This window comes from Pelophylax lessonae (genome assembly GCF_965119305.1).
Source record: "Pelophylax lessonae genome assembly, chromosome: 1".
Lineage (NCBI taxonomy): Eukaryota > Metazoa > Chordata > Amphibia > Anura > Ranidae > Pelophylax > Pelophylax lessonae.
Window position 1 is genome coordinate 373387588 of NC_138768.1, and position 19446 is coordinate 373407033.

At 41.2% G+C, this 19446-nt stretch overlaps 1 protein-coding gene across 1 annotated transcript in view; it reads right to left on the bottom strand.

Annotated features, from left to right (window-relative positions):
- Positions 1-705: 705 nt before the first annotated feature.
- LOC309543829 (cytochrome P450 2J6-like) overlaps positions 706-19446 on the bottom strand; it is a 78519-nt gene continuing 59778 nt past the window's right edge. Inside the window, exons 6-9 of the mRNA XM_082242994.1 lie at positions 17212-17353; positions 10251-10435; positions 9067-9208; positions 706-1134 (exon numbers count right to left, since the gene is read on the bottom strand). Of these exons, the coding sequence (XP_082099120.1) occupies positions 956-1134; positions 9067-9208; positions 10251-10435; positions 17212-17353 (648 nt within the window). The 3' untranslated portion in view covers positions 706-955. The remainder of the gene's footprint in view (positions 1135-9066; positions 9209-10250; positions 10436-17211; positions 17354-19446) is intronic.

The following is a 19446-nucleotide window of genomic DNA, read 5'->3' on the forward strand; positions in this document are numbered from 1 at the left end:
ACATTTCCTTTTGTATATTTATAGTCACATAAAAAAAACCACACTTATTTTTTTAAAACATCTACAACTAAAATTTGTGTTTTTTATATCTGCCTGGAATTTAGGTTAAGGGCCATTTCACACGCTTGGACAGATCAGGTCCGGCTGTCAGTTTTTTCATTCTACTCTATGGGGAGGCGGATGTCAGCGGAGATGTGTCCACTGACAACTGTCTGGCATCTGATTCGACAAGATCCCCTTAAAACAGATGGATGGCGATACGTTCGCCATCCGTCAAGTGGGTCGGATTGGATGGGATCGGATGAAAATGGACAGGCGGTCTGTTTTCATCCAATCTCCCCATAGAGGAAAGCGGGACTCTGACAGGTCCGTCTCTGCACAGTGAATGGAGATGGACCTGTCATCCTCCTGCTCAACGGGGATCAAAGTAGCGATCCCTGCTGAACAAGCAGAGTGAGTGAAAATGGATCCGCCCTGTGTGAAAGGGCCCTTATGCTCACCAGAAATAATACTGGAAATACAGCTGATATTTTTCTAACCAAAAATACATATAAGACTATACTTAACAGTTTCGCTGAAGAAGGGTAAACCTCTTAGAAAAACATACAAAATTCCTAGAATTTCTAATAAAATAACAATGTTTATTAAGGAAACATTTAAGATTAGAGTATAAATTTGACCATGATCATAGATGGAAAGAAAAAAGGCTATACTAAATCATACAAATTATTTGTCACAATAAAGCTTTGCTTTTCTAAAACAATAAACAAAACTGTTGCTACCATAGCAAACTGAAAGATAATTAAACTATACATGCAGTAATGTTAACAGTTTTATTTGCTTCTTCCTGACTAGATTATTATGCAGACATGCTGTTATCAATATTCAGGATGCTGGGCCTAATAGCAGTCAAACACTCCTCCATATCTAAAGTTCCATCCTTATTTGGCAGATACTATCGAGGTACAGCACAAATCTTATAAGGATGGGGCTGCAGGTTTGTCTTAAAGACATATTTGGTGTTTACTTCTGTGACTCCTTCTGGTAGATGAAAGCTGAATGATTGCATGAGATTAGTGAAAAATATAAATAGCTCATAGCGGGCAAGCTGCTCTCCGATACATACTCGGGCACCTGTAGACAAAGAAAAGCAACCTATTACCTTTAAAAATATGAAGATTATGCCATGAAATCACATTTAAATGTACTAAATCTGCAAGCATAAATATAGTTGCTTAAACAAAATAACAAGATCAATTTTATTCACTCAAGGATTTGGTTGTGATATTGGATAATCAGCCATAGTAACTGAATTTCAAACTAATCAGTCTTAATCCTGGCTCAACACAGCAGTACAACACCTTTTAATCAATTCTGTTTTGGTTATACAGCATAAAATCTTGGCACTTGCTATCATTAAAATTGCCACAGAAGTGGCACTCAACACATGTTTGTAGTCTACTCTGCATTTAAATTCAGCTGTCCAGTCTGGACAGTCTGGCATGGAACCACTCTGTGCTAAGCTTGTGCATCAGCATACACTGGAGTAATTTCCTCCCTCGAAAATAAGTCCAAGCACAATATAATGCAGTAGGGATCTATGATTAGTGATCAGGGTCAGGTTTTCCGCTACCATGGGTTTGAGATGAATCCTACAGTTTGAAATTAGCAGTCCCAGCAAATTTATGTGCAGATTCCCCTGGAAGATTTTCAGTCATAATGCACTGCATGGCTTTTCAGCTATGGTCAGCCGGCTTAGAAAGGACAATAAGAGGGCCTTTGGATAAACCACCCCCTCATTATAAAATGGGGGACATGAAGCAGCCGTAGTGTCAGTGTATGGAAAGCTGCTATGGGGAAAATATCCCTAGTAGATTTGGCCTTAGCCTGTTGTTGTTGCCTTATTTCACACTGCTAGATAATCTGAGGTCTCCTAATTCTTAATGAATTTTGATAGACAATGGCCAGCAGCAGAACAGGTTTACGTCAACAAGAACAGGGAAGGATTTAGCAAACTACTTGACAAATTCTATCTGCCTATCAAAGCGAAAATACCTTTTTTTAGAGTCAGGTTCACACTTATGCGAGTTGGATGTGGTTTCCCCGCATCCAATTCACATGACAGGAGAGTGTGACCGGCTTTCAATAGAGCCGGTTCACACACATGGAGCGCACTGCAGAAGGGTCCTGTGCATCTTTGGCTCAGTTTCAGGTTCTAATTCTGGCAAAAATTCAGACCTGATTCGCCCCTAAAAAGGTAAACAGGGACACCCCAGACCCCCTGCTACGAGCTGCTCTGCAAATAGGGTGAACCCGGGCTTAAACTAAATGAACCAGATTGGAATGCAATTATACTGTTCTGTAACACCACAAAAGGTTTCAAGTCACCCCCTAAGCATGTTATTTAAGGGATTTGTGTATTTTCATTGTTGCCCTCAAAGTCGCATGAAAAGACCCTCTTACCCATTTTTTTTATATATATTTTTGTTGCATTGGTGCATGTCCCCCATGGCAGTGTCCAGCTCCCCATGCCTTTTTTACAGCAGTTTGACTATTATCCCTACAAATTACCAGAACAGGATTTGTCCCGTATAAACTTCAAAGGAATTTGTCAAAAAGTTTGGGTTTGCCCAATTTAAAACTGGATTCACCAAACTCACAGAGAATCGAGCCCAGATTTGCTTATCCTTATCTGTAAGGGAAGAGGAAGGTGGCAGAGCAGGTGACAATATATCATGATGTAAAAGGGGACAGCAGGGATCAGTGACCATGGAGGAAAATGGTAGAGGAGGCAGATATGTTTTAATGATGGTGGAGCAGAGAGGATAACTGTTGGCAGAAGGAGATGGAAGTGAAAGAAAAGCCTGTAAGTCCTGTAGGAGAAAGCTTCCCAGGGTGCACAATATGAAATGTCATCTGTTATTCCACATACGCTACTGTGCAAAAGTTTTAGGCAGGTGTGAAAAAAATGCTGCAAATTAAGATTGCTTTCAGGAATAGAACTGTTAAAGTTTATTTTTTATCAATAAACAAAATGGAAAGTAAATGAACAGAAGATAAATCCAAATCAAATCAATATTTGGTGTGACCACCTTTTGCCTTCAAAACAGCAAACCAGTTCTTCTAGGTACACTTGCACACTGTTTTTGAAGGAACTCGACAGGTGCATTGTTCCAAACATCTTGGAGAACTAACCACAGATCTTCTGTGGATGTAGGCTGCCTCAAATCCTACTGTTTCTTCATGTAATCCCAGACAAACTTTATGATGTTGGAATTGGGGCTCTTTGGGGGCCAAGCCATCACTTCCGGGACTCCTTGTTCTTCTTTACACTGAAGATAGTTCTTAAAAGTATAGGCTGTATGTTTGAAACCGATGTCCTGCTGCAGAGCAAATTTAGGGCCAATCACACACCTTCCTGATGGTATGGCATGATGGATAAGTATCTGTCTGTATTTCTCAGCATTGAGGAAACCAATGATTCTGACCAAATCTCCAACTCCATCTGCAGAAATGCAGCACCAAATTTGCAAGGAAACTCCACTATGTTTCACTGTTGCCTGCAGCCACTCATTATCATACATCTTTCCAGCCCTTCGGTGAACAAACTGCCTCCCGCTACAGCCAAACATTTCAAATTTTGACTCATCAGTTCAGAGCACCTGCTGCCATTTTTCTTCACCCCAAGTCCTATGTTCCTGTGCATAGTTGATTCGCTTGTTTCCACATCGGAGGTATAGCCTTTTGACCGCAATTGTTTCATAAAGACCACTTCCGGACAGATTTATTCGGATAGTAGATGGGTGTACCTGGGTCCCACTGGTTTCTGCCAGTTCTGTACTGATGGAACTGCTGTACATCTTCCATTGTTGATGGTAGGTAAGCATCATGCGTGATTCATCTGCTGCATTGTTTCTTTGGCCAACCACTGCATCTACAATCCTCAAAGTTGCCAGTTTCTTTGTGCTTTTTCAAAAGAGCTTGAACAGCCCATCTTGAAACCCCAGTCTGCTTTTAAATATTTGCCTGGGGGAGACCTTGTTGATGCAGTATTGTGTCCTGTTGCTGTGCTCTTACCATGAAACTGTCTTCCACAACCTCCCCTTAGTAGCAGAGTTTGGCAGTTCCTCATCCAGCTTTAAGCCTCCTACACAGCTGTTTCTGTTTCAGTTAATGACTGTGTTTCAATCAACATATGACATTGATGATCATTAGCTCCTGTTTGTTAAAATTGGTTTATTCATACACCTGATTCTCATCCTACAAAATCCCTGGCTTTGTGCAAGTCTTCTGATTGCTCACCTTGTATTTTTTTAAATGAATAAAAATAAACAATAAAAAAAAAAATATATATATATATATATATATATATATATATATATATATATGTATGTATATATATATATATATATATATATATATATATACAATATATATATATATACATATATATATATATATATATACACACACACACACAAACAGTATATATACAGTATCTCACAAAAGTGGGTACACCCCTCACATTTTTGTAAATATTTTATTGTATCTTTTCATGTGACAACACCGAAGAAATTACACTTAGCTACAATGTAAAGTAGTGAGAGTACAGCTTGTATAACAGTGTAAATTTGCTGTCCCCTCAAAATAACTCAACACACAGGCATTAATGTCTAAACCGCTGGAAAAAAAGTGAGTACACCCCTAAGTGACAATGTCCAAATTGGACCCAAAGTGTCAATATTTTGTGTGGCCACCATCATTTTCCAGCACTGCCTTAACCCTCTTGGGCATGGAGTTCACCAGAGCTTCACAGGCTGCCACTGGAGTCCTCTTCCACTCCTACATGAAGACATCACTGAGCTGGTGGATGTTGGAGACCTTGTGCTCCTCCACCTTTTGTTGTAGGATGCCCCACAGATGCTCAATAGGGTTTAGGTCTGGAGATATGCTTGGCCAGTCCATCATCTTTAACCTCAGCTTATTTAGCAAGGCAGTGGTCATCTTGGTGGTGTGTTTTGGGTCGTTATCATGTTTGAATACTGCCCTGCGGCCCAGTCTCCGAAGGGAGGGGATCATGCGCTGCTTCAGTGTGTCACAGTACATGTTGGCATTCATGGTTCCCTCAATGAACTGTAGCTCTCCAGTGCCGGCAGCATTCATGCAGCCCCAGACCATGACACTCCCACCACCATGCTTGACTGTAGGCAAGACACACTTGTCTTTGTAATCATCCCCTGATTGCCGCAACACGCTTGACACCATCTGGCCCAAATAAGTTTATCTTTGTCTCATCAGACCACAGGACATGGTTCAAGTAATCCAACTCTCTAGTCTGCTTGTCTTTAGCAAACTGTTTGCAGGCTTTCTTGTGCATTATCTTTAGAAGAGGCTTCCTTCTGGGACGACAGTCATGCAGACCAATTTGATGCAGTGTGCGGCGTATGGCCTGAGCACTGACAGACTGACCCCCCACCCCTTCAAGCTCTGCAGCAATGCTGGCAGCACTCATATGTCTATTTCCCAAAGACAACCACTGGATATGATGCTGAGCACATGCACTCAACTCCTTTGGTGTTCTGAGTGAAACCTGCCCTGTTAAACCGCTGTATGGTCTTGGCCACCATGCTGCAGCTCAGTTTTAGGGTCTTGGCAATCTTTTTATAGCCCAGGCCATCTTTATGTAGAGCAAAATTCTTTTTTTCAGATCCTCAGAGACTTCTTTGCCATGAAGTGCCATGTTGAACTTCCAGTGACCAGTATGTGAGAGTGAGAGATAACACCACATTTAACACACCTGCTCCCCATTCACACCTGAGATCTTGTAACACTGAGTCACATGACACCAGGGAGGGAAAATGGCTAGTTGGGCCCAATTTTGACATGTTCACTTAGGGGTGTACTCACTTTTGTTGTCAGCGGTTTAGATATTATTGGCTGTGTGTTGAGTTAATTTGAGGGGACAGCAAATTTACACTGTTATACATGCTGTACACTCATTAATTTACATTGTAGCAAAGTGTCATTTCTTTAGTGCTGTCACATGAAAAGATATGTTAACCACATAACGCAAACTGACGTAGACCTACGTCGGCTCACTTTAAGTGGTTGTACCGGGGTGATGCCTCTAGCTAGAAGCATCATCCAGGTCCGTTTTTTAGAGCCGTCGGTCGGAGCCGCTTGATCGTTGCCCCGGCGAGCGGGAGATGATGTCCCCCCGCCACCTTCCACGGCTCTGCCCAGGTCGCCCGTCCCACCCGAGCAACCAGCCGGCGCCTCTGCCAGCTGTATGGAGTCCCGATCTAAGACGAATGTGGCTTCGATCGGGTCTCCGATGACGTAACCTGGAGGCGGCGTCCATGACGTCACATCCGGGTTACTCGGCTGCTAAAGGCGGCAGATTCAAAAAGTGAATGTATTCAAAAATGCAGTTTTCGGCGTTTTGAATACATAGAAGTGCAGTGGAGGGGTCTAGGGTCTTTTAGACCCTCGATTCCTCCATAAAGAGTACCATTCACTGCATATTGCTGTCACAATGGATGTTTACATTGCTTGTGACAGCAATAAAAGTGATCAGATTTTTTTTTTAAAAAACCTGTGTTAAAATTAAAAAAAATAAATAAATAAATAGGAAAAAAATAAATAAAATTTAGCCACCCCCCGTCGTCGTGAGCTCGCGCACAAAAGAAAACGTATATGGAAGTCACGTCGTGAATAAAATTGCTGTTCAAACCACACATGTGAGGTATCGCCATGATCGCCAGAGCGTAAGCAATCATTTAGAAAAAAAGAGCTACACTCTAACTCTAAACTGGTAACCGTTAAAAATTTTTAAAGCGTCGCCTATGGAGATTTTTATTGACCGTAGTTTGTCGCCATTCCACGGGTGTGTGCAATTTTAAACCATAACCATAGTGAAATGTGATTTTTCGTAATTTTTCCCAAAAAAAAAATGGCGTTTGAAAGACCGCTGCACAAATACCGTGTGACAAAAAATATTGCAACGATCGCCATTTTATTCTCCAGAGTCTTTGCTAAAAAAATATATATAATGTTTGGGGGTTCTAAGTAGTTTTCTAGCAAAAAAATACTGATTTTAACTTGTAAACAAAAAGTTTGAAAAATAGGCCTGGGGCTTAAGTGGTTAATATATTTACAAAAATCTGAGGGGTGTACTTACTTTTGTGAGATACTGTATATATATATATATATATATGTGTATATATATATTCAGAAAACTGTTTGCAGGCTTTCTTGTGCATCATCTTTAGAAGAGGCTTTCTTCTTGGACAACAGCCATGCAGACCAATTTGATGCAGTGTGCGGCATATGGTCTGAGCACTGACAATCTGACCCCCTACCCCTTCAACCTTTGCAGCAATGCTGGCCACACTCAAATGTCTATTTTCCAAAGTTAACCTCTGGATATGACACTGAGCATGTGCACTCAACTTCTTTGGTCGACCATGGCGAGGCCTGTTCTGAGTGGAACCTGTCCTGTTAAACCGCTGTATGGTTTTGGCCACTGTGCTGCAGCTCAGTTTCAGGGTCTTGGCAATCTTCTTATAGCCTAGGCCATCTTCATGTAGGGCAACAATTCTATTTTTCAGATCCTGCTCCCCATTTACACCTGAGACATTGTAACACTAACAAGTCACATGACACTGGGGAGGGAAAATGGCTAATTTGGCCCAATTTGGACATTTTCACTTAGGGGTGTACTCACTTTTTCTGCCAGCAGTTTAGAAATGAATGGCTGTGTGTTGAGTTATTTTGAGGGGACAGCAAATTTACACTGTTTTACAAGCTGTACACTTACTATACATTGTAGCAAAGTGTAATTTCTTCAGTGTTGTCACATGAAAAGATATAATAAAATATTTACAAAACTGTGAGGGGTGTACTCACTTTTGTGAGATACTGTATATATATATATTGTGAGGGATTAGCTCGGTGGCGGGCGTGGATGACCCCTTTGGGGATGCGTTTACACAAGGAGATAGCCGAGAAGTGGTTGCAAACAGTGTGGTTTATTCCTGCAATTTTCTTCACCAGACTGCATGCAGCAAAAACATCCAAAATAAAATAAAACACAAAATAAATCCTTGCCACTGTGGGCGGCTACCTTCTCACACAGGAACCTACCTAAGAGTCTGTCTCCAACCTACTGTTGGGCAGACTTTCTTATCCTACAGCGGACACTCAATAGTCCATGTTTTATCTTCCCACAACAAATGTCCATTGAACATGTCCCTTTACTCTTCACATTGAGAATGTCCCTTTGCTTGTCTCTTCACATGGCAAACATTCCTTTATTTCTTCCACATAAAAATAGTTCGTTTTCTCACCTTGAGAAGTCTTCACAACTGTTTACCCTCCTTAGCGCACATCACTTCAGGGGGTCTTCTCCCATGCCCACACAGCGTCAGGAGGCATACATCTGACTGCTCTCCTGTCCCCAGCTCACACAGCTTCAGGAGACAGCTTCCGGAGGCAGCCCTCCATAGACTTTCTCTGGACAAGTTATAGAGGCCTTAACTTCCTCATTCTGAAAAGCTGAAGTCTGTTCAACGTCTTTAGACATTTCTGCTGGCTTCTGCAGCCGACACCCTATAGCAATTGGTGAATTGTATCTCCCATCTGTGACAACACTCACAGATTTACCTGACTTCCTGTCACATTTACTTGATGTCCTGTTACAATATATATAAATATAAGCATTCTTACTTTACAGCATTTCTTTACGCCTGCCTAAAACTTTTACACAGTACTGTAGCTCTGCTGTTACAGCCCCTTGCACTTATACTCTCTATGGGGTTACTTCTACTTATAATATGAAACAGAGGAAGAACAGAAAATGAGGATTGTTACTCTCATAGCTAGATAAACAAATGGAAGAAAGGAAAAATAACAATCAGGATTTTACTTTAATTGTTGATCTGCAGTAGGAGAAAGAAAGATTATTTCCATAAGTCATCCATAGAGAATCTATATACTGTAGAAGTACTTTCCACCTAATATAGGTAGAACACTGCTAGTGCATATTCTAAAAAGCTAGGCACCTACCAGCAGAAAAAGGCAAAAATGCCTCATTTGCTGCAAATTTCCCATTTTTGTCCATAAAGTGATGAGGGTTGAACTGATAAGGAGTTTTCCAGTATTGAGAATCACGCAGCACAGAATCCAGGTTGGCCAAAACCATTGTATTCTTGTAGAAGATAAAAGGAAAATAAAGAAAAATAATAATAATTGCTCCAAAATATATAACATTATAAAGGAATTGTAAAAAAGCAGAGGTTACATTAGTAGGATAGTGAGATAACATTGAAGTAATGGAATAAATATGTGCATTGCTTTTGCTTGCCTTCTAAGGAAAATAATATTTATTTAAATATGTCTGCCTTCAACACATCTAAGTTATAGACCTAGGACAAGCATTCGCTAAATTAAAGTTAACACAAATGTTAAAATCTGTGTACTTGTTTCAGGTAAGAAACTCAAGAAAAGGGATAAGGGAAAAAAATTTAGTTTTAACTTTCCTGAAATTTTTTGCATAAATCAGGAGATTTGAGGTAATTTTTGCCATATTGGCAAAATTCAGTTATATAGGAAGGTAAGTTAATAGATTCTGGTGTTTTGTGTGCAATAGGTTTTAAATGGCTCCTGGGGGTTAAGGAAGCTCCTTTCAGGTGTCCTGTTTTCTGTGCCAAAAATGGCTGTTCACAAGCCTCATAAGTGGACATTTTTACAAAGTAGGAAAATAATAACATAAAAACAAAAATGCAGAAAAATAAAAATACAAAGAACACCTTGAGGGGGTCACACAATTTCACACAAATTTTACCCAAAATTAAGAATTGTTTTTCTAATCACATTCAATTGGGAAAACGTGTGAAAATTGTGTGATTCTTGTGTGAAAACACATTATAAATAGACCCATTAATGAAATAACTGAAAAACCCTAAACACCCTTTAAATAAAGAAACTAAAACACATTTGTTTTTCAAGAGGATTTCACCTAAACACTTCAGTGAGCAAAATAAAGAGTTTCTGCTTCAGTAAAAAATTTGCATTTAATTTTGAGGCAAAATGCATTTTGCTGAAATCAGTCTGCTCATCCCAATTTATTACATAATTAAGCAACAGGATCAGTATGTAAGGGAACTACTGCTTTCAAAATAGGTCCACTGTAGCAGCCCACATATTTTATCATTTGAGGTAAATTTTAAAATGACTGGCTAAGTTATTACCTTGTGCAAAGAGTACCCGCTGATACTGACATCTCTTATACAGGTTCTTGCAAGTCCTACAGCTGCTACACTCCCAAAACGCTGGATCTCATGAATGACTGCATTGGTGTAATGGAGCCTCTTTCTGTCTTCATAGTAAATTATTGGCCCATTAAGGACAGCATCTAGCTCCTTGTGCACCTTCTCTGTGACATGAAATAAGTTTTATTATAGAATACTATTACAGTATTAGCATGTTCATTTTAAATCATGGAACTTGGACACCTCTTTTTCAAAAATGTCTAAAGTAAGAACTGTTTGCTATACCCTCGACCACCAAATCACCAGTACTTTGATTAATCTATTTTTGCACATCTTATTTTTCTTACTTTTTTTTTTCAGAAAACATCCCTTTACCAGCATTAACTTTATGTCCATAAAGTTCTGTGTCCCTCCACATTTGAATTAGCAGGGTCCCTCCAAATACTATTATACCATTTTTCATCTCTAGTTCTGTTTCACAGTGTCACTATGCTGCCATTCCTGGCATAACAGCACATTGTAGCTGGACATCTTTGTGTTCCCAACTTGGCAGTGCTTCTGCAAATCAGTGTTAATTTTGGCAGCAAATTTCAATTTAGTTTTAGTCTTAGTCTTAGGACTAAAATGGCATTTTAGTTTTAGTCCCATTTTAGTCTTCTGCAAGTGTTTTAGTCGTATTTAGTTGACTAAAACTCCAGTACATTTTAGTCGACTAAAACGTCCTACATTTTAGTTGACTAAAACTCATTTTAGTTATCTATAGTCAAATGGGTGTAGTTCAATTGTAATTTGTAATGCATTATTTAAGCATTTCTCTACAATTTCCAAACTCATTATATACTACTGCTGGTCCTGGAGTGAAAAATCGAATATGTTATTATTTATGGTATTAAGCTTTGAGCATGCACCAGTGTTAATTTTGGCAGCAAATTTCGATTTAGTTTTAGTTATTGTCTTTTGACTAAAATGCAATTTTAGTTTTAGTCGTATTTTAGTCATCTGAATTGTTTTAGTTTTAGTCGTATTTTAGTCGACTAAAATTGTGTTAATTTAGTCGACGAAAACGTTTTAGTCGGTTTTAGTCGACTAAATTAACACTGCTGCAAATATGTCTATTCATATGAAGATCTAAGCATGACTATATCCTTGGAAATATCTCCTGTGCCTCCATCCTTTGTTCAACAACATATTTAACTTGGAAATACCACCTCCTATGCCTGCCTCTGCAGCCTTGTGTCTCTAATGACATCACACCTTTTCAATAGTTCCTCTGCAAGTAGCATTACTTAAGTAATTAGTCCTGCATACCAGTGTCCCTGGAAATATCGTTGTTATTATTACATCCCTGGTTCAGCAAAATGCCATACCTGAAAATTTCTGTGTGGCACATCCCTGACTCAACAGCATGGTTTCCCTAAAAATATCACTTTAACACTCTAACTCATTGAACATAGTGGCTTTGCAAATCCCTTAGGTCCCCAGCTCAAAAATAGAGTTTTTATGGGAATATCAGTTTCCCCATCACAGAAATTGCACCCTAAACAGTTTGTGCACCACATTCCTACTGTTCTACATCTTGCCTTGATTAATATCACACCGAAGGGTACTAGTCACCTCTGCCCATTTTACAGTGAACATGTTCATGATTGGAAAGCAAGAAATTACCCTTGTATACAGTGGCGGCCCGTGCATAGGGGGCACCAGGGCGCCGCCCCCCTACCCATAAAAAAAAAAAAAAAGAAAAAAAAATTACAAAAACAACAAATAAAGTTGTGAAAAAAATTGTGTTCGCCGGCCTATGTGGTGGAACTGGTGGCTATGGGGGGTGGGGTTTATGTCCTAGAAGAGGCGCCGATTGGCTGCCTTCTGGGGGCGTAACCTGGGCGCAAGTCATTGCGCTAGGACACCCCCACTTTCCTGATATCCTGGCTGTGATTGGTCCAATCTACAGCCTGGACCAATCATCATCCAGGACATCCCATGGCCCCATACTGACCCCCCTGACGTCGCATGCGTCAGTCACGCTGCCGCACCGAGTCCGACTGGAGTGGACAGACGGTAACAGTGGGAGACGGGAGTGACGGCGACACCGGCAGAGAGCGGAGCAGAGCGGAGAGGAGACCGGAGTCACCGGACCGGAATCGGATCCATCCGTCCAGACCAGGCACAGGCAGTCACCAGGCCACGCAGCGTCTCGGAGGTCATCTGGAACTCCAGTCTGGAAGAGAGAGACACCACACCAGTGCACCACTCGAGTCACGAACAGTCAGTCACCACCGGTAAGTGACTCCTCAGTCCTCAGTCACTCGCAGACAGTCCTCTCCTGTGTCAGTCAGTCCTCCTCTCCTGCACCTGCAGACTGCAGTCTTCTCCTCAGTGGTTTCAAATTCTCACTAAATCACTAGAATTTGCCATCACCAATGCCATCCATGCCTGTACCTACCTGTTCTGCCATGGGCTGGGTCCATCCATCCATCATGGATGGTTGGATGGACCCAGGCCAGGCCAGAACAGGTAGGTACAGGCATGTCACGGTGCAAGATTTATCAAGTTACCCAGGCCGGGCCCAGACCAGAGTGTGCACAGATATCCTTATATATATATATATATATATATATATATATATATATATATCATCATGGATGGATGATACATCCATCCATGAATTGATATATATATATAATCATATCTGCACACTGTGGTCTGGGCCCGACCTGGGTAACTTGATGTTATTCTTCTTGCACCATGACCTCACATGCCTGTACCTACCTGTTTTCCCCTGGCCTGGGTCCATCCATGATAAGGATATCTGCACTCTGGTCTGGGCCCGGCCTGGGTAACTTGATAAATCTTGCACCGTCCGTGACCTGCCTGAGTGCCTGTACTACCTACCTGTTCTGGCCTGGCCTGGGTCCATCCATCATCATGGATGGTTGGATGGACCCAGGCCAGCCCAGAACAGGTAGGTACAGGCATGTCACGGTGCAAGATTTATCAAGTTACCCAGGCCGGGCCCAGACCACAGTGTGCAGATATGATTATATATATATATATATATATATATATCATCATGGATGGATGGATGATACATCCATCCATGGATTGATATATATATAATCATATCTGCACACTGTGGTCTGGGCCCGACCTGGGTAACTTGATGTTATTCTTCTTGCACCATGACCTCACATGCCTGTACCTACCTGTTTTCCCCTGGCCTGGGTCCATCCATGATAAGGATATCTGCACTCTGGTCTGGGCCCGGCCTGGGTAACTTGATAAATCTTGCACCGTCCGTGACCTGCCTGAGTGCCTGTACTACCTACCTGTTCTGGCCTGGCCTGGGTCCATCCATCCATCATGGATGGTTGGATGGACCCAGGCCAGGCCAGAACAGGTAGGTACAGGCAGGTCACGGTGCAAGATTTATCAAGTTACCCAGGCCGGGCCCAGACCACAGTGTGCAGATATGATTATATATATATATATATCATCATGGATGGATGGATGATACATCCATCCATGGATTGATATATATATAATCATATCTGCACACTGTGGTCTGGGCCCGACCTGGGTAACTTGATGTTATTCTTCTTGCACCGTGACCTCACATGCCTGTACCTACCTGTTTTCCCCTGGCCTGGGTCCATCCATGATAAGGATATCTGCTCTCTGGTCTGGGCCCGGCCTGGGTAACTTGATAAATCTTGCACCGTCCGTGACCTGGGGGTAACTAGGGGTAACTATGAATACTTTATCAAGGCACTCTTCCTTGATTACTGATGGCCCCTTTAACACTTGTGTGGCATCAAAGTCACGCAATTTTTTACCGCGTTTTTTGCCAAAAATTTTTCTTTTTGCGCCCCCCCAAAAATTTTGAGCACCAGCCGCCACTGCTTGTATAATAGAAGGAGACAAAGCTGTTTGATTTTACTGCAGAAGATGTAACTACAGAAGAAGATTGCAATTTAGGAAGGTCAGAATGAAGTCTGAACTCTTGATTTGCATGTTTGTTCTGAATCAGTATGTAAAACAAAAATTGACATCATTGAATCTACATGACCGCCAGACAACCTGCATTTTCAGAAGATCAGCAATAGCAAACTAGATACTTTTCTCAGTATGGTTTATTTTAACCTTTAAAGGCAATGTATTGTGATTTCTTTTTTTTTTTTGGTGGAGGATGCGGGTATTGATGTGATTTTTTTTTATATGTAGCACCCTCCTAGGTACAATGAGTATAGAAAATAATCATCCCCCTTTCAAATATTCACATCATGTTGCTTTGCAGCCTGAAATGAAGGCATACACAGTTTTTTTTATCCAGCTGTACTTACTCAATGTAACTTATAACATCCAAGTATAGGATATACTACTAACATGTCAGAAAAAAAAAGATAACCCCCTTTTGTCAGTATTTTGTTGAACCACCTTAATTAAAGCCTTTAGTCTGTTGGGATATGTCTCTACTAAGGCTGGCCATACATTATACAATTTTCTTATTCAATTTCCTTTAGGTTTACCTTCAACTTTGTAGTGAAAGGGCCTGCCTGGTTGAATATGAATTGAAAGTGTTTAGGTTTGACCTCATATTATATGGTTTTAGGAAAATCTAAACGAAAACTATAGAAGAACATTGTATAATGTATGGCCAGCCTAACTTTGCACATGTAGACTTTGCAATATTTACCCACTCTTCTTTGCAGAACTGTTCTAGTTCTGTTAAATTTGATGGTGACCATTTTTGGACTGCAGTCTTTAAGTCATTCCACAGATTTTCAATGGGGTTTAACCACTTGCCGACCGCCAGTCACAGTATTACTGCGGCAGGCTGGCTCGGCTGCACGAAACGACGTGCCGCCGGCGGCACGCCTCCGCCCCTTCTAGGCAGCCGGGATGCCGATGCATGGGGCCGGCGGCCGTGTTTGCCGCCAGCCACCCGCGATTGCTGAGGTGATCAAATACCACCAAAAGAAAGCTCTATTTGTGAGAAGAAGGGACATCAATTTTATTTCAGTACAGTGTCACACGACTGCGCAATTTTCCGTTAAAGTAATGCAGTGCTGAATCGCAAAAAATGGCCTGGTCATTAAGGGGGCAAATCTTTCAGGTCCAGAACTGGTTAAAGAGGTTGTAAAGGCTCAAGGCTTTTTACCTTCATGCATTCTATGCATGAAGGTAAAAAAACTTCTGTGTGCAGCAGCCCCCCCAGCTTCCCCTAATATTTACCTAAGCCCCCTCTCAATTCAATGATGTCCACGAGAGCCTTGCCTCTCCAGGTCTTACACTCATGATTGGCTTTTGGCAGCAGTGCGAGCCATTGGCTCCCGCTGCTGTCAATCACATCCAGTGCGCCAACCAGGAGACAGACGGGTGGGGCCAAGCCGTGACTCCGTATGTGAATGGACACACAGACCTGTGGGTCGGGAGCGGGCTTGCTTGTGTGCCCCCCACAGCAAGGTGCTTGCTGTGGGGTCACCCAGCAGGAGGGAGGGGCCAGGAGAGCCGGCCTGGGATCCGAGAAGAGGAGGATATGGGCTGCTCTGTGCAAAACCACTGCACAGAGCAGGTAAGTATAACATGTTTGTTTTTTATTTTTTTAAACAAGGCTTTAATATCGCTTTAGGACTTTAAGTGCTTTGGGTCATTGTCATGTTGGAAGGTAAAGCATATTTTCCTCAAGAATTTGGCAGTATTTTGCCCCATCCATTTTTCCTTCTATCCTGGCAAGTGCTCCAGTTTCTGCTGCAGAGAAACACCCCGATACACAGTATTTTGCCACCTCCATGCTTTACTGTAGGAATGGTGTTATTTGGATAGTGAGCTGTATTGAATTTTCGCCAGACAAATTGCTTGGTGTTGAGGCCATATTATTCAATTTTAGTCTCATCTGACCATAACTCCTTTTTCCAAGTGGTCTCAGAATCAATTTAAGGTGCATTTTGGTAAATTTCAGTCGTGATTGTATGTGGCCTTTCTTGAGCAGCGCCTTTTTTCTTGCAACCCTCCCATACAAGCCACATTTGTGGAGAATTTGTGATATTGCTGTCATATGCACACAATGAACCTCTCTTTGTCATAAATTCCTGCAACTGCTTCAGATTTGCTGTAGCCCTCTTGGTACAATTACAACAATTAGAGAGCACTTAGTAGACTGGATGGTAATATTTAGATGAATGAGCCATGGGAAATGGGACCCAAAGATACCCAAACCAAGCCAAGAATAAAACACTTCAACTTAAAGTCTAGGATGTGGAAAGTTAAATGAAATAAAAACAAAGCAAACAATACTATGCCGGAAACTGTGGGCATTGATAGGCTACTGTTCTCCAGTCTGACACATGACTGTGAATAGGGAGGCGCCAATACCATGCCTTGGAGAGGTTATCAGGCCTCTCAGGAAGCAAATCTGGGACAAACTGGATGACATCACTGCAGGCCAACAGGTAGAAGCTCAGGAATGAAGATGGTTGCCCCAGAGAGCCAGCATAGAACGCAAGCGTAACTGTTGCAGTGCGCATGCACTTTGTCACAGCTGATCACAGTTGAAAGTCAAATGGCTTTGTGTGCCATTGAGAAGGTGATTAGCTAGGCTACACCTCATTGAGTTTACAAGTCCCTTTTAGGAGGGGGGGGGGGGATCTATCTGGTATCACAGGGGAAAGATGTAGCATGGATGTTGGAATAAGCAAACCAACTTTCCCTGGACATTTTGAGAGTGCAGACTGCTGTGAGAGGTCTTAGAGACTTTTTGGCAGCTGCCACCCCTCTTGTGCTAAAGATTCAGCTGTGTGTTTGATCAAAGGGGACATCAGCTGGTGTCCTGAAGAGCTCAGTCTATCTAGTTATTTGTGAAGGGACTCATTACTAATCATTTAGTGCTGTATTAGTGGGTTGCTGTACTTCTATATTGCTACATAGTTATTTGTTTACTTACTTTGCACTTCAGGATAGGCCACCATGCATAATAAGGCCCACTGCAAGGAGGTGGTTGTGGTTTCAGTTCCAGCATTAAAAAACTCAATAACCAGTGCAATCAGACTGTCCTCATTAAAAATTGATTCATTTTCACCTGCTATCTAGGAAAACAAAAATGTAATTTAGACATGAACATAAAAAAATTAACATACCTATTCAATTCTTGCTAACAGCTCAAAGCCAAACTCCCAGGATTTTTTATTAATAATTTTATTATTATTGGTGCCTTAGTTGGCAATATAATTTTTTTCTGTTTTGTGATCTATGTAAAATGTTTGCTAGGGTTGTGTCCCCCATCATAAGAAGACCTTTTTATCAATATTAATTTTATTATTATCACTATATGCTCACACTTATATCTATATTTATATGTGTATATATATTGTTTTGATAGAGCACCTTTTTTACACAAAAGTATATCTTCATGTTGAAAGGGCATTGGCAAGACACCTTTTTGTGTATCTGTATGTTGTGGCTTATTTACATGCATGTTTTATTGTTGCTTTTATCCAATTGGGTGCCCCAATACTATATACCAACCCATTGTGGGAGGGACTTGTGTTTTAGGGCTTTTAGGTATGACTATTTAAAAAGATCAGCTATCCACACTCCAAATCCAGCTCTGAAGAAGAGGGGACACCCCTCGAAATGTGTCAGCTTCCTTTTGAGATATCCAATCCAGGTCGTCGACTAGCAGGCAACGCTAGGTGGAAATTTGGGTTCATTTATACTTTTATCTGCTTGAATTGTCTTCCTTATTTGTGAGTATGTTGTGCATACATTTTAAATAAAACCTTTTTTTGTTGCAAAGGTAATGCGCTAGGCGGGTGCACGCTCTTTACTTTTTCTCTCCAGAGTGCCAAAAATAGGTGTGCCAAGCTCGTAGCATCTTGAGGCTGCAATTGGTGCCAAAGGTGCTTCAACAAACTATTGAGCAAAGACTGTAAATACGTATGTACATGGGATTTTTAATACATTTGCAATGATTTTAAACACACTTCTTTAATGTCATTATGGGGTATTGTTTGTAGAATTTTAAAGGAAAATAATGAATTTAATCCATTTTGGAATAAGGCTGTAACATATCAAAATGTGGAAAAACTGAAACACTGGATGCACTGTATTTAAAGCACACATCTACTGTAATAAAAGTTTAGAGTCAAGGGGGTACAGGCACATGTAGAGTATGTGACTAAACAAAAGTTATATATTTTAATCAGTGCAATTTAATTAATTTTAAATAAAATTAAGTGAAAATATGTGAATTGATTGCTGCCAGTACTCAACAAGTGTTCTCACCTCACTCACAATAATATAAATATAGAATTAGTACAGTGCTATCATCTCTTTCAAAATAGTGATCTATGTGCACAAAATTAGCTAAACATGTAAAAGCATATGTATAAACATATATTTACTGCGTCAAAATGTAACTAAATCACAACACACCCCAAGTGAAATAAAAAAAAATATTCATATATACAATGTGTCTATCAGAAAATAGACTGGCATCAAAAAAAGTCCAAAAAACAATAAAATTCTGCAATAACAATCGATCCGCCCCAAACAAAGGAATAATCTTGCCAACTCTGTGTGTGATAATCAAAAGAACAGGTGCTCAAAGAAATCCACCACCGGTATTCACTAGCAGCTCACCTCCAGCAATGACTCCTGTTTTACCAGGGAGTAGAGTTGAGCGGACACCTGGATGTCCGTGTTCGGCGGGTTCGGCCGAACTTCAAAAAAAAGTCCGGGTCCGGACTTTTGCCGAACTTTTCCCGGACACCGAACCCAATTGAAGTCAATGGGGACCCGAACTTTCAGGCACTAAAATGGCTCTAAAACACCAATGGAAATGGCTAGAGTGCTGCAAATGGCAGCAAAACGTAGTTAAGAGCATGGCAAGTGCTCTGCAAACAAAAAACAAACAGAAAAATAAAACAATGTTCTTCATCTCTGAAGGACGAGGCCCATATGGAGTAGGAGGGAGGTTGAGGTGGTGGTGGATGTGGCAGTCTCATAGGCATGCGCACAGGGTGTGCCGGATGTGCCTGGGCACACCCTAATCACCTAGGGCGCATAGCATTATCACTCTGTTTGCCAGTGAGGAGATGGGAAAGATCTCCCTCGGACCTGCTCTGCTCTATTTCACTTTGCCAGCAGGGAGAGTAATGTATCGGGGCCATGTACATGT